Source organism: Copidosoma floridanum, unplaced genomic scaffold (assembly GCF_036245765.1).
Source record: "Copidosoma floridanum isolate Cflo_tuat_1 unplaced genomic scaffold, Cflo_Japanese_pri ptg000032l, whole genome shotgun sequence".
In the NCBI taxonomy this organism is placed as follows: Eukaryota; Metazoa; Arthropoda; class Insecta; order Hymenoptera; family Encyrtidae; genus Copidosoma; species Copidosoma floridanum.
The window spans coordinates 3,401,085-3,414,550 of NW_028321909.1; the positions used below are offsets into that span (position 1 = coordinate 3,401,085).

At 31.1% G+C, this 13,466-nt stretch overlaps 1 protein-coding gene across 1 annotated transcript in view; it reads right to left on the reverse strand.

The window, feature by feature from the left end:
* The window catches only part of LOC106642615 (WD repeat, SAM and U-box domain-containing protein 1), a 28,728-nt gene extending 17,430 nt beyond the window's left edge, over nt 1-11,298 (reverse strand). The window contains exons 1-5 of the mRNA XM_089597313.1: nt 11,227-11,298; nt 4,054-4,198; nt 1,367-1,538; nt 783-928; nt 195-421 (exon numbers count right to left, since the gene is read on the reverse strand). Coding sequence (XP_089453439.1) covers nt 195-421; nt 783-928; nt 1,367-1,538; nt 4,054-4,163 — 655 coding nt within the window. The 5' untranslated portion in view covers nt 4,164-4,198; nt 11,227-11,298. The remainder of the gene's footprint in view (nt 1-194; nt 422-782; nt 929-1,366; nt 1,539-4,053; nt 4,199-11,226) is intronic.
* Nucleotides 11,299-13,466: the final 2,168 nt, after the last annotated feature.

Here is a 13,466-nt window from a genome sequence, read left to right on the forward strand (position 1 = left end):
ATTCACACACGGAAAAAAATTAGCCAACCTTACTAAGAAATTCTATCGAATTTATCATACTGTTTTTACTTCAATTTTAGTAAAACTTACCGCAGCGTACGTAATATAAATTATTTAGCATTCGTAAATGAAATTTGTTTCGAATTAATTTATTGTGAACACAAAAAAAAAGAAAATAATAATAAACAACTCACTAGTGATCTCCTGAACGTTGGAGAAGTCACAGCAGACAACGCCGAGGTCGTGGGCGTCATCGATTTGGGCGAACACATTGAGGTCGGATTCGCGAGACGGACAGCACTCGATGATTTCGTTGCAGTAAAAAAGCTGAAGCACACCCAGGGTGCACGAGGTCAGCAACCAGTTGGAGTCGGGTGTGATGGCCAAGGACTGGATCGCGCCCTCGTGTTTTTGAAACGACCTGCAGCACCAGCAACAATATTGATCATACTTTTTTCTTTCTTTTTCTTCTTTTCAAATCTTATACATTTTAAAAGACGAAAATAGTTATTCTCGCAAATTGAAAAAAATTTCTTCAGTTTGTATTCATATTAAAAGTGATCTTGTAAATCTATGATTGCAGTTATCCAATACGAGAAATTTGAATAAATCACAGTAAATTTAAACGACAGAAATTCATAAAGTATTGCCTGTTCGAAATTTTTGACACATGTAACGAAATTATTATTATTATTAATTTTTTTTCAACTATAAGAGCAATATCGAATTTTCCATATTTTAATAGCACATTGTGCTTTGTACGTATTTTGTATTTCAATGACCTAATTAAGGTTCGACGAACCAAATCCCAGAGGCAAACTTGTCCGTTATCCCCGGCAGTTACTAATAGGGACGAGTCCGGTGAGAATTTGCAGATCCTTACAGCTTCACCTGCTGCTTGCACCATTGTATGAATTTTCGAGCCAGTCTGTTCAAGTAAATTGACGCAGATATCGTATTTTCGAATAAAATTATTAGTTGCAAGTGACAAGGTAATATTAAAAAAATTATTATCATCAATCATAACTATTTGAATAACAAAATTTCATGCATAATTATTAAAACGCTTTTCGAAGGAACTTGCAATGCGATTTATTATTAACTTCAACAGTGTAAAGTGAGTGTGCGAGAAAGCATTAATACTTAATTAATAAAAAAAAAAAATTAATCTAACCACACAACGATTTGAAACTTGAATAATTTACAGTTCTACAAAAATACGTTAAGAAAAGTCTACGTTTATTACTATTTCTCAATGAACTCGTAAACAATTGATTTAATCATTCGAAAAAATGTTATGTTTAAAATTTCAAAAAATCGCTTGTATTATTTTCGAATGGAATTAAGTAATCCAGCAAGTACTTACCCTCAAATTCCACAACTGTGTGGTTCCGTCAATGCTAGCGGACGCCAGCATTGTCGATTGGGGACTAACTTTGACACATGTGACCCCGTACTTGTGGCCTAGAAGCGGCGAGAAAGGGGCCTCGGTGAATCCCGAGCCCAGCTGCCATTCCCAAACCCTCACCTTCTTATCACTGCGAGAATTTTGAAATAGTTTTGCTTTAACTATTATGTTCGAACGCACATGGCACGATAACTATAGCACGTTTTTTTTTTTTTTTTTTTTTGTCTTTTTTTTCTAGTGACAAACTTTTGTTGCGTCAGTTAGTTCATTCATTGTATTAAATACTGTAAAAATATTGTACAAAAAATATTTTAGGTGAAAAAAGTTACCACCCAAAATCAATTGTGCTGAGAAAGCTACGTTATGAAATCTGTTAAAGTCTTTGAACAGCGTAGAAGAAAATCTTAAGAACTACTCGAAAAAGTTCAATTTAAAAAAAATCTCGTTTTAGTAGAAAACTCATATAAGAAAGTACGAAAGTGTAAAATTATTAAATTCAAGTTTCGGAAAGTTTTTCGCATATTTGTAAAATTTTCTAAACTTCAAAATAATAATTTTCGAAAAGTAGACGATAACAGCTAAGGATAGTGCATAATTGATATTTTATTAACCTTAATATATTAATTTTTAAGTTTTCTTTAAATATTAATTTTAATACATACTAAAAATTATGCTCCATATTTGAAAATTTTTTTTTGTTTAAAACTTTGAATTCATTTTGTATCTACATTAATAAAATAATATGCTTCTATTGTTATTATATATGAACCATTTCTTGTGCACTGTATGAGTACCATAATTAAAGCAGAGCCCATAAAATTTAAACTTATACACTTAACAAAAAATTTTGATCCTTACTAAACGTGAGCCAAAAAAATGCGTCACACACACAGAATCGTGTTTCAGCACCAATATACCTACTCTACACATTTGTGAGGTAATATTATGTGCAATTGTATTTAATATTGAACATCAAAAGATTCTTTTTTTTCATTAAAAAATCAGTTTTTTTATTCAATGTGGAAGAAACAATAAATTAAAATTACAACAATAACATTCTTATAACATTATGTGTTTAAATAGAGTCTATTTTGTGCCATTATTCTTAAATAATTAAAATTATAAAAAATCTATTTTAGCTAAAAAATTATAAACAATAAAATAAAAGTACTCTTTTTTTGGCAATAATTGATTTTTGAAAACAAATTCACATGCAAATCAATAAAATAATTATGACCTTAGATTTTATCACTTTCAAATGGTTTGATTCATGTATTATAAAAAAAATCGATAAATTACAGCGACGAAGACTAAACACAGAATCCACTTCTTGTTTTACTGTGCATATAAAAGGTAAATACAATTTTTCTAAAAGCGAAGGTCACGTGACGTAAATAACGTTTTGTCACGATGAGTTCATCATACACATAATAAATGGTCTTTTCGAAACAGCTTTTATTTTATTTTTATTGGAAATAAATATTGTATTTAAAGTGACAAGAAACTTTTTTTCGGTCATAAAAAATTGTAATTTTTCGTTGGTAGTTGAATGAACCCTTCGATACGTAATAAAATTTTTTTTCTTAATGTTTGTACAATAAGGATGTTCAAGGCATCGTATAATATTGAGTGTAACAAAAGAATATGTGTTTTACACAAACAGTTCAGTTATATATCAATCGAAAATGTTAATGATTTTTAAATTATTTTATAATGATAACAATGAGAATTGTATGAAAAATTATTGATCAAGTAAATTTTTTGTTTCGTTCCGACTTTATTTAATGTGATTTCAATATTGACTCCAAAATCATTTAAAGTCAAAAATCGTCTTTTAAAAATTTGAGATATGATTTTGGCATGCCAAAATGGTATCATATACGCAGCAAATAAATAATTATTTTAAACGACGGTATTATTATTCATCAAAATATCAACAAAAAAAGCCAACAATAAGAACCCTCTTAAATAAACGCGTGATTTTTCCGCAAAGTCAAGAAAAGTTACCTATCTAACTAGAGTAAACACACTTTTCAGCACAAAAGCCAAATTTACTCTTCTGTTTACGAATGCATTTCAAACGTTTATTCAAATGTTCAATCCAAAACAGTTTAATAGTTTCAAATACCACTTGGTTAGATTAAAACTCACATTTATTTATAAAAAAGTTTGATGATTTAAAAAATTTTAATTGACTTCGGATGTAGTTCGTGAAGGGGAGTAGCAATGATTTTATGGTATGTACAGCCCTTGTTGTGTAATATTTAAAAACATCATTAATTATACATTGAAAGTTACTGTAAAATTATTAAAATAACAATATTTATACTGAAGAAGATTCATATCATTTTTCTTAAAGCCTATATTCCATCGCAAAAATATTATTTATTAAACAAGTTAAATCTCATATGCTCAAGTTAAGCAATTCAATACGTTGATACGAATAATCACTAAATTGCGGATCCACGAAAATTAATAATCGACTTTACTACACACGTTTCACCTAATCCCACGTCTAACAAGTAAGTATACGTAATAATATCATGGTGCACCCCAACACGACAGAGATTTCAGCCTCGCGAGCTTTTAAGCGGTAAGTATACATGTGTCCGCTAAAGCGAAAGAGCTAGTGCGGCTATACTAACCTGGATCCGGTTACAAGAATATTGTCGCCGGCAAAGTCCACCGCATTGACGTCACTAGTGTGGGTGGTGAGGCTCTGCAGAATTTGCACGTCTGCCGCGTACATGCTCATAGCTGGTTCTGTTTGGTTGTTCACTTTCAGGATTTCTGCAAAAATAAATGAAAAAATATCTACGACTGTTTGTGTACACATGTAATCAAATATATAATACGTAAATGTAAAATATAAAATACAGCAATAAACTTTCAATTACGTGGGTCCTTTAGTTAGCACTTATGTTTTTTTCTAATTATTGATTAAGTTATCAGACCAGTAAAATATTATAGTTAACTTTGGGTCATTATTGCGTACATTTTGGACTAATGATGTGGTGTCCCCAAACCCCACTACAATGTGCCAAAAATATAGGCTTAAATGAAGTTACTACAATTTCAGTAATAATATTGTAAAGCTTAACTTTCAGGACGGATATACTCAAAAAATGTCTCTATCATTAATTAATTCTATAATTATTATTTCGTAAATGTATTTTAATCGAAATACAATACTTTAATTATATTAAGTAAATATCTATATTTTACCTTACATTAATTACGATGAAATTACATTTTTGTTGTAATATGCTTAAATGAATTATCGACTCAACTTGTAAACACTTATGGGCCTTTAATACTATCATGTATAAACATTGTTAAATTAATAAAAACTTTTATAAATGTCACCAAGAAGTTCTTCAATTTCTATAATTGCACTACTATTTTGTATCAAAAAGTATATATCTAACACTTTTGAAATACTGCAGATGTCAATAGCAACACGCTCGAGTACAAAAGCGGATAGAAAAAAAAGGGGCATGCAAAGGATAAAAAAAAGGGGGATGACTGTGCGAGAACGCGCATTCGGGGGGTGGTGTCATCAAATATTTACACGAAGGATTTCCAACTAAAGGGAAGAGGGAAACGTTTTTCTGGTGGATAGAGGCGAAAGAGCCTGTTAACGCTGAGCTTAGGAACTCGATGCTAATGGAGAGCTACCAAATCTCGTCGAGAGCTCAACGAAAAAAACTATGGACGGGAAACACCTAACTTAATAGCCTTGGTCATTGTCCCAAGTTGGAAGTTCATTTGTTCTGAGACACAAAAACTACGTTCTGTTGGTTCATCGATCGATAAAAAAAAACAACTTTGTTTCATAGGTACACGTGAGCGTTAATACAAATGCATTTTCGTGTGTGGTAAATGTGCGTGCGCGAGTATTAAGCTATTGACAATAGATATAGGTTCATAGGTATGTATATACTCGACATCGGTTGCACAATATTCACACATGTGTGGCTGCTGGTAACATCTTCATGAAAGGTTGATGCACGCCGACTATAATTTTATCGACGTGCTCTATCGACTACGTCTGGTTGAATGTAATGGGTGCCTAAACATTCAATTGCACGGGCCGAGTGACTTTTAAATGCGTGGTACAGGTATACTTAAATACAGAGTCGGCAGCGAGTGTCATGTTGTGAGGAATCAATAAGCTCCGCCAAACAGTGGATTGTCGCGATTCTCTGTGTCTATGTAGCCGTGAGCTATTGTTTTTTTTTTTTTTTCAATGGAAAAATAGACTACCGAAACAAATGATTGTTGCAGGGTGGATTATACATGATATGTGCTATTAGTTAAGAGACGTAAGTAACATTGCGATGATGAAATCATTGAAACAAAGTTATTTGATGTATTTCGTTGGGTGTTTTATGTTGCGAATTAAAAAGGTCAACGATTGAAATTATTTGAGAAAGTTATTAAGAAAAAAAAAAAAATTGTTTCTCGCAAAAACCATACGTTACAACTTAAAGAAGGCCAAAGCTTGTTCTTAATTTGCTTCTCCGAACCGGTAAGCTTTGGTTTGGACACTCTCGTATAAATTAATAGTAATAATTTCACTGAAAAAAAGGAAGTGCTGGTAGGCGTGCAACGCGTGGTCTTTTTTCATGGACTGGTTCATAAGTTTGCTGAGAAATTGGTGAAATAATAGTTCTGGGACTTAATTTTTTTATACATCTATAGATGGGCAACGTAAAAATCATTAATAAATTGCTAACTTTGAGCGTTAACAGTTACAAAGTTTGTGTATATGTATTTCAAAAAACACAGTTATTCCCATCAAATCAGATTACCCATACTACTAACAAGTGGTACTTCCAACTTTTTGCTTTCAATTAAAATGTCAATTCTAAAACGGTTTGGAGCGCGCAACAGTTTGCTGGTTTATTCAAGGCGTGCTAGTGCCTTTACCACCCACGCAGAGCTTACTTTCGGCGGAATTAATTAAAAATTAAAATATTTTGAGTTCTAATTTTAATTTACGTTCACATTAATTTTTTTTTGTCATTTTTATTCAATGGTTGAATTTTTCATTCATCCCCAAAATTAAAGTGGTTTCTAAAAACTTGTAGCATCAGTAGTGAGTGTTTTATTTCACATGGGAAAAATAAGACAGACTTTCAATCATCTGATTAATCGTAGAGATAAACTACGGGCTCAATGATCTGTACGAGCAGATGTTCAAGGCAAAAAATTACCAAAACATGTTGAAATCAAGTTTAACGTAATATAATACACAAATAACTACTTATTCTGCAGTCTTTCGTTTGCTTTTTTGATTGATGAGATGGTTAGAAATGAAATAAAACAAAAAGTACTGCGTTTAAATTTTAGAAAAAAATTCCTCCGATTTAGAACCATCGTTAACGCGAATCTGAGTTAGCAGTTTTGATTTGGCACTTTCTTTGACCAAGGCCTTGAAATGATCGTGAGCAGAATCAAATGAAATTTTGAGGGATCGCTTATTGACTTACACTTTACTGCTCCTCATTTCAGAGAAGATTCACAAAAAAAAGAGTGAAATAAGCTTCGTGAAAATTGCAGTTATCACAATGTAATGAGTTTTTATGAAGAGCAGTATTTTTTCGACATTCTTCACGAAAATTGTCATATCTTTACTTGAAAAACAAAATAAATGACCACAAAAACTTATGAAATTTCGAATAGAGTAACGATTCAAAATGTACAGTTTAACCACAGAATATTTATAGAAACCGAAGACATACCGTGACATTAATCTCACAGAACCAATTGTAGAAACTTTTTTAACGATTAAGTATTATGATCTAAATTTCATGCGATTACTTTAATTTATCGAGTGAAATATTCAAGGATAGTATGATTGTGAGAATTCAAGCAAAGAAATAAAAGTACATGCGATAGTCATGTTTTTGATTCAAAAGAGCTACCGTCTCGTAAAAAAATGAAAATTATAAGTTATTAGAAAGAAACAGGGAAATCCCCTAGCAGACTGGCACGGAATGACCAAGCGATTAACGCACTCACAGCTTCATCGGCCATTCTGACGTCCACGCGGCATAATCTGTTTTCTGTATTTTTCCCAGCTCGACCGCGGCTAAGTACTTAAATAATAAAAAAGAGCGGAGGCTAGTATCTATATACATTTCCATATTTTTTCATGACACACGTGGCTTTGAGGGTGTGTGTGCAATCGTGGTTGTCGGGCAGCACGTCATCGAGGTCTCGCCACTGGCTACACACGCGCGTTAAACTTATCGATTGTTTCTTCGCTATTCTTCGTTTTTCCTTCGTTTTCACCTTTTCCATAGCATCACCTATGGCCCCGAGTGTTTTCTACTACCTATTGTAAAGGTCGGCATTTCTGACACTGCTATACGCACCGGCCTCTACAAGTTCAAATTATAAACACCCTCGAGACTCGTTACTTTCGCAAACTGCTCGGCATTCAATATTGAAACTTTTTCTCACTCACGATTGCTTGAAAAAGATTATTGAGCAGTATTTAAATAATAAGAAGTTTTTTTTTTCAAGAACTTTGAATTGGCAAAGTTTATTGATGTATCACGACGAAGTTCATTTTACTTTTAAACAGGAAAATAGGGTTACGGGTTGAAATTATTTTACAGTCAAACTGATAAACGCATCTACATGCTGATGTGGATTACAAAAATTTGTTTAAGTATTGATTTTACATTCATTAATATGTTATCAATTTTATGGATATTATATGGATACAGATGTTATTTTTTTGTAATTTTATCCACAACAGCATGTGTATCACTAAAATCGTACACGAAACGAAAATTAAATTGTTGATTAGGATGTTAGTGTGATTGGGGACAAAATCTTTTTGGTCCTACTTAAGATTAATTGTTTATGATAGTTTTGCTAAAAAAGAAAAGCCAATAGAGAATTCTTATGAGTGACTCGTTTGATTATCTACATAGTATATACTCATATAAATTACATATTGTTTTCTGGGTTAAAAAAGTCTGCGGTTTTTCAAAACTGTCTATTTTGTGCTCCGTTTACTCTGACTAAATTAGCAAAATCTCCAAAAAAAGTTATCTCTACAGATACAAAATTAAATTTTTACCTCAGGAAAATGTCTTTGTACGAGATGCATGTAGAGTTGATACCAACTTATGATTTAGAGTAAAAAAATTTTTTTTCTAAGTCAAGCTAACTAAAAATATAGTATACTGAACTAAAGTATACGAAAAAATATAGAACTAAACAAGAATTGATCAAATTAAATTAGTGCAGTTTTTTGAATTAGTACTTCAGTTTTAAGCCTCTGCTAAAAAAGAGGTCAGTGCAAAAAAAAAGAAGGAGTTTGAACTATTCACGGAAGTGGAGCATAAATCGATAGATTCATAAAACGACTGCAACCTTAGAGTGTGGGAATACTTCCAAAGGTAGGACAAAAATCTGCTATGATTCAGAAACCATTGCACCTCAATACTTCCATTTAATTTCCCGATATCTATGCCCAACGAAATTTTTCGCAGACCCTCAAATAACACAGCTGGAATCTATATTTAGTTACGAGCAGGTTAGTTTTCAGGGCTCGAATGAGTACACTCAAATCTTATATTTTATTTTCATTATTCATTTTCATAGAAATTTTTACTGCTAAATGTATCAAAGTGTATCACAGTTTAATGAGGTTTTTGTGCTTATTTTAAAAATTTTCACTAAAATTTTCGATTGATGTATCAAGAGCTTGGATTGTCTAACGTAATTTTTTTTATTACGGTAAAAATTACCTTCAACGGATTTATCATGATATTTCGTTACTTAAATAAGAAATTCTAAAAATTATGGTACATTCATGTTACCACGACAAATAACATAACAAGAATTTTACGATTTTAGAAAAGTCAAATGGGCTTTCAGTCTTAATGGGCTTTTATTGGAAGGTCATGGTAAATTGGTTGTTAAAAATACATTTCACCTCAAATATAGTAAATTTCTTAGAAAATGGTATGCAAATCGAACATGTCCAAGATAATTAAACTCAAAACAATCAGTTAAAACTTTATGACAATCCTTTTGAGACACTTCTTTTTCCGAATTAAAAATTTTTCAATTGATTGTACTTATAGGTATACAGTTACATGTAACGTTAAATGATAGAGAAGTACAAGTTAATTTTGTTATTCTATCACACTGAGTGCATAATTAATTTTTGCATTTCTCATAAAGTTAATAACTCCCTAACCGTAAGTGTCCAAGTCACGGATGTAACTTTTTTAGATTGAATATAAAATTTTCTCTCAGTTGATTAAATAAAATTTTTTTTGTCGATGCGACTTTAACACATTTTTTATAAGTAGAATAATGCCAAAAAATAAAATAAATTCATATCAATATTTTCTGTGCGTTAATTTAATATAATACAAATCAATGATAATCCAATTTCAGTAATAACTAAAAATCATATGATGATTTTCATTTTGTGCGTACTCATTTTTACCTTTTCTAACGAATAATAATAAATTATAAAGAAGCAAAAAAACTTAAGCTATAGTTATGAAATATTTTTTCCCAAAGGCAATAATTATTTTTCGTCAATGCTCATGAAGAAAGTTAAGATAGCTACAATCAATAAAGGTAAAAACATAGTATTTTATTCGTCACTCGAATCAACATCGTGTGTCAATATATTTTGCGAAAGTCAGACAACTCGAATTAATAATGTTTACATATCATAGATGATGAATTTTTATTCATTACATACAAATAAACTATTGATTAACTACATACTTATATCTTATTGTAGCACAGCTTTTTTTTCAAACAAGCTTTATTTTAAAATATACTCTACAGGTGGCTATTTTACTGGAAAATTTTTTTATTAACTATTTAAAATTGTGTTATCCAAAGGTTTCTTTTTGAAACTAATTTAAAAATTTTATTAATGCAACTGAAGATTTTTAAACAAAAAAAGTTGACCTAACAAAAGACAATAGAATTACAAACTTAAAGGATTCCTTGTAGTTTCAGTTAACAGAATAATATCAATATAACTTTTTACAATAAAGGTTATTTGTTTAAAGTTTTCTGACGAATAGTTACATTTTTCAGTACAATATCCTAATTATTATTATTTAATTTTTCAACATTGCTTTATTTGCAAAACGATTGCATATGCGATACACTTACGACTATCGATTATCTGATGGCCTACTCGTTGAAAGCGAAAAAAACTTTATTTTACTATTTAAAAAAATGTAGAATACATTACACTCACTGTTATTCAAACTTATTTCACTACAAAACTATAACTATTTTTAATAATTATTTTTTGCACGTTTCAAAAGTTGTAGGTTTAACCAGATCTCAAAATTACGATACACATCTAGTATTATTAATATTTTTTACTGATCGTGCGTCTTAATATTACATTTTTACGACAGTGAACCGAAGTAGGTAAAATTTCTATAATAATTAACGGAGTGAAAAAAACAGCAAAATGAACCGTAAGTACATAATGAGAAAATATATAAAATGCGAGGTCATAAAAGCTCGTTGAGCCTCTACTTGTGCTGAGGTAATCATTAAAATAAAAATTACTGTAACTGCAAGGAAGGTCTTAGGATATACTTGCACACGATGAAAATTTCATTACGTACCTAAAAACGATTGTTGCATTTTCTGAAGTTATAAAAGTACTTGTATCTTTGTAAAATTATAGTGATTTTTGTGGTAATACTTTTTATCGAGCAACTGCCAATGTTAAAATGCCCTCTCCCATCAGATGATCTCCAAACAAAACAACAAAGTACGAAAAATCAATAAATGTTACATACTCAAAAAAGGCACATGTCTCCCACAAATCAGCAATAGTAGCTACAGCTTCTTCAGCAGATCAGCATCCAGCCAGTGCAGCGTAAATAGTGCACAAAAGCTCGTGGTCGACGACTGCAAGAGTGAAAACCGTCTAACAAAATTGAGGAAAAAAAACAAAATGTTTTTTTTTTTTTTTTTTTTTTAACTAAATAATCGTGAGATTGAGTAGTTTATTTATTATTTATAGAACAAAAAAAAAATTAATAAAACAATATGAGCAATCTTAACAACTAAAAAAGCTTTAACGGGACGAGTGGTTGTCCCGCGTATTGTCTACGCCGGAGCTTGAGCCGGCTCTGATGGCAGTCGCGCTCATGGTACGTCAATGCACTACCCCACAAAGCTGCGCTCGCGCATAATATTCCCTTCTAGTCTGGATACGTGTAATATCGAGGGATGGATGTGTGAATGTAGATATGTATAGGTACACGGGGTAGTGTAGGAAATGTTGGTGCGGCACTGCCCGTTCAGCCCCGCGAGGCAATCGATAGCAGCTGTCCCTGTGTGTATGTGTACGTTGATACGTGTGTCTTTTTGTCTTACACTGTGCCTGACATTTTGTACCTGTGCTCGTTCACCTCAGTTTGTCTCTATATTTTTCGGTTTTCCACGCGTGCGAGTCTTTTTGTAGCTGAATGATGAAAATTTGATGCTTTACTCTACTCAAGCGAGGTTTTACTTTCTCAGGAAGAATTTATTGTATTGAGTCATTTTTTTTGGTTTTTTATTTTTCTGTTTCGTTCTTAGATCCTCACTTTACCTCCCTATCACTGTACATAGAAGCGTGTTAAAATAACACGTTTATACTTGTGTGTCATTGAAAATTTTGTTTTTTTGTTTTTTAGAAAATACATACTGGTGGCGTGGATAAAAATTTGAAGAACAATTAAATCTATGATCCACCAAGTGGTTCTCCATTTCCATTAAACTGAATACATTTAAATAGGAAAAATTAACGTAGGAAAGCAGTGGAGTGGATAAACTTGGCTGGTACAGATTTAACATGTTTACAAGTGTATGAAATCCATGACAGCTATGTTTTACTCTCTACATTTTTCTTATGTCAATCATTCAAGAAAAAAAAAGTTTCGTTGTGTAGGATAGATGAAACAGTTTACAAAGTACTGATTTAGTTTTTCTCAAAACATTTATCACCTACTACCATAAAGTATTTTATAAAAACGGAAACTTCCATTACAGGCTTTGAACATGTACTTTGACATACTTGGATTTTACAGTGTGAAAATAAAATGTTTATTGTAAAAATATGTAATCGTATGTATATGAATGCAGCGAGAGCGAGAAGCTTTGACGTGATGAGTATACATAAATTGTAGTAAGGTTAGCGTAAGATGTTCTCAAATTTAGCTTAAACTTGTTTATTTAAATTAACTAAAAAAGAGGGCACATTTTGCACTTTTACAATAATGAAGTAGGACGTGCTTGCTACGGTAACTACACTTATAATACACCAAACGAATTGCTTCGTTTTCACAAACGTACAGATGCGCATGTATTTTTACCTATGCAATTTGTAAACTATCTCTAATTAAGTAAATGTTTTTTTTTAAGACAGTGTTTTTACTTGATTATACAATTTAAATAAATAAAAAGTAGTTCAAAACCAATTTTTTCATAAAAAGCGTAAGTATGCGTTGCATGGGATAATACATCTTTAGATGTAAGAAAATCAAGTTAAGTAAGTTAACTCAAATGATAGATCAGACTCTTAAACAACTTAATGTTCATGATTTCTGCTATTATAACTGTAGGTACTTTATTTTGTTAACTCAGAAAAAATAGAAAATCATAAATAATAAATGCATTTAGAATCCATTTATTTACATAAAACAAATCAATTTTTGTGTACATATATATTTAATTTTTTCGGATTATTGTTCTCTTTAAGCAATTTTCGTTGTAAATCATAAAAATTGGTAAAAAATTTCAAACTTTTCAACAAAAAAACGCTGAAACACATTTCTTTTTTTCTTTTTTTTTTGAATTTGCGTAAATTTTCGTAATGATTCATTTGGCGTCAATATATGGGTGCTATATAAATGATGAATTGAACACTCACTATATGATTGATTTAAAAGCTTTTATCCCTTAAGATAATTTTTTTTTGCTATATATCTTATCTTACTTCTTACTTCTTATCTTACTAATATGTAAAGCAAAGTCGCTAAAACCGTTGTAA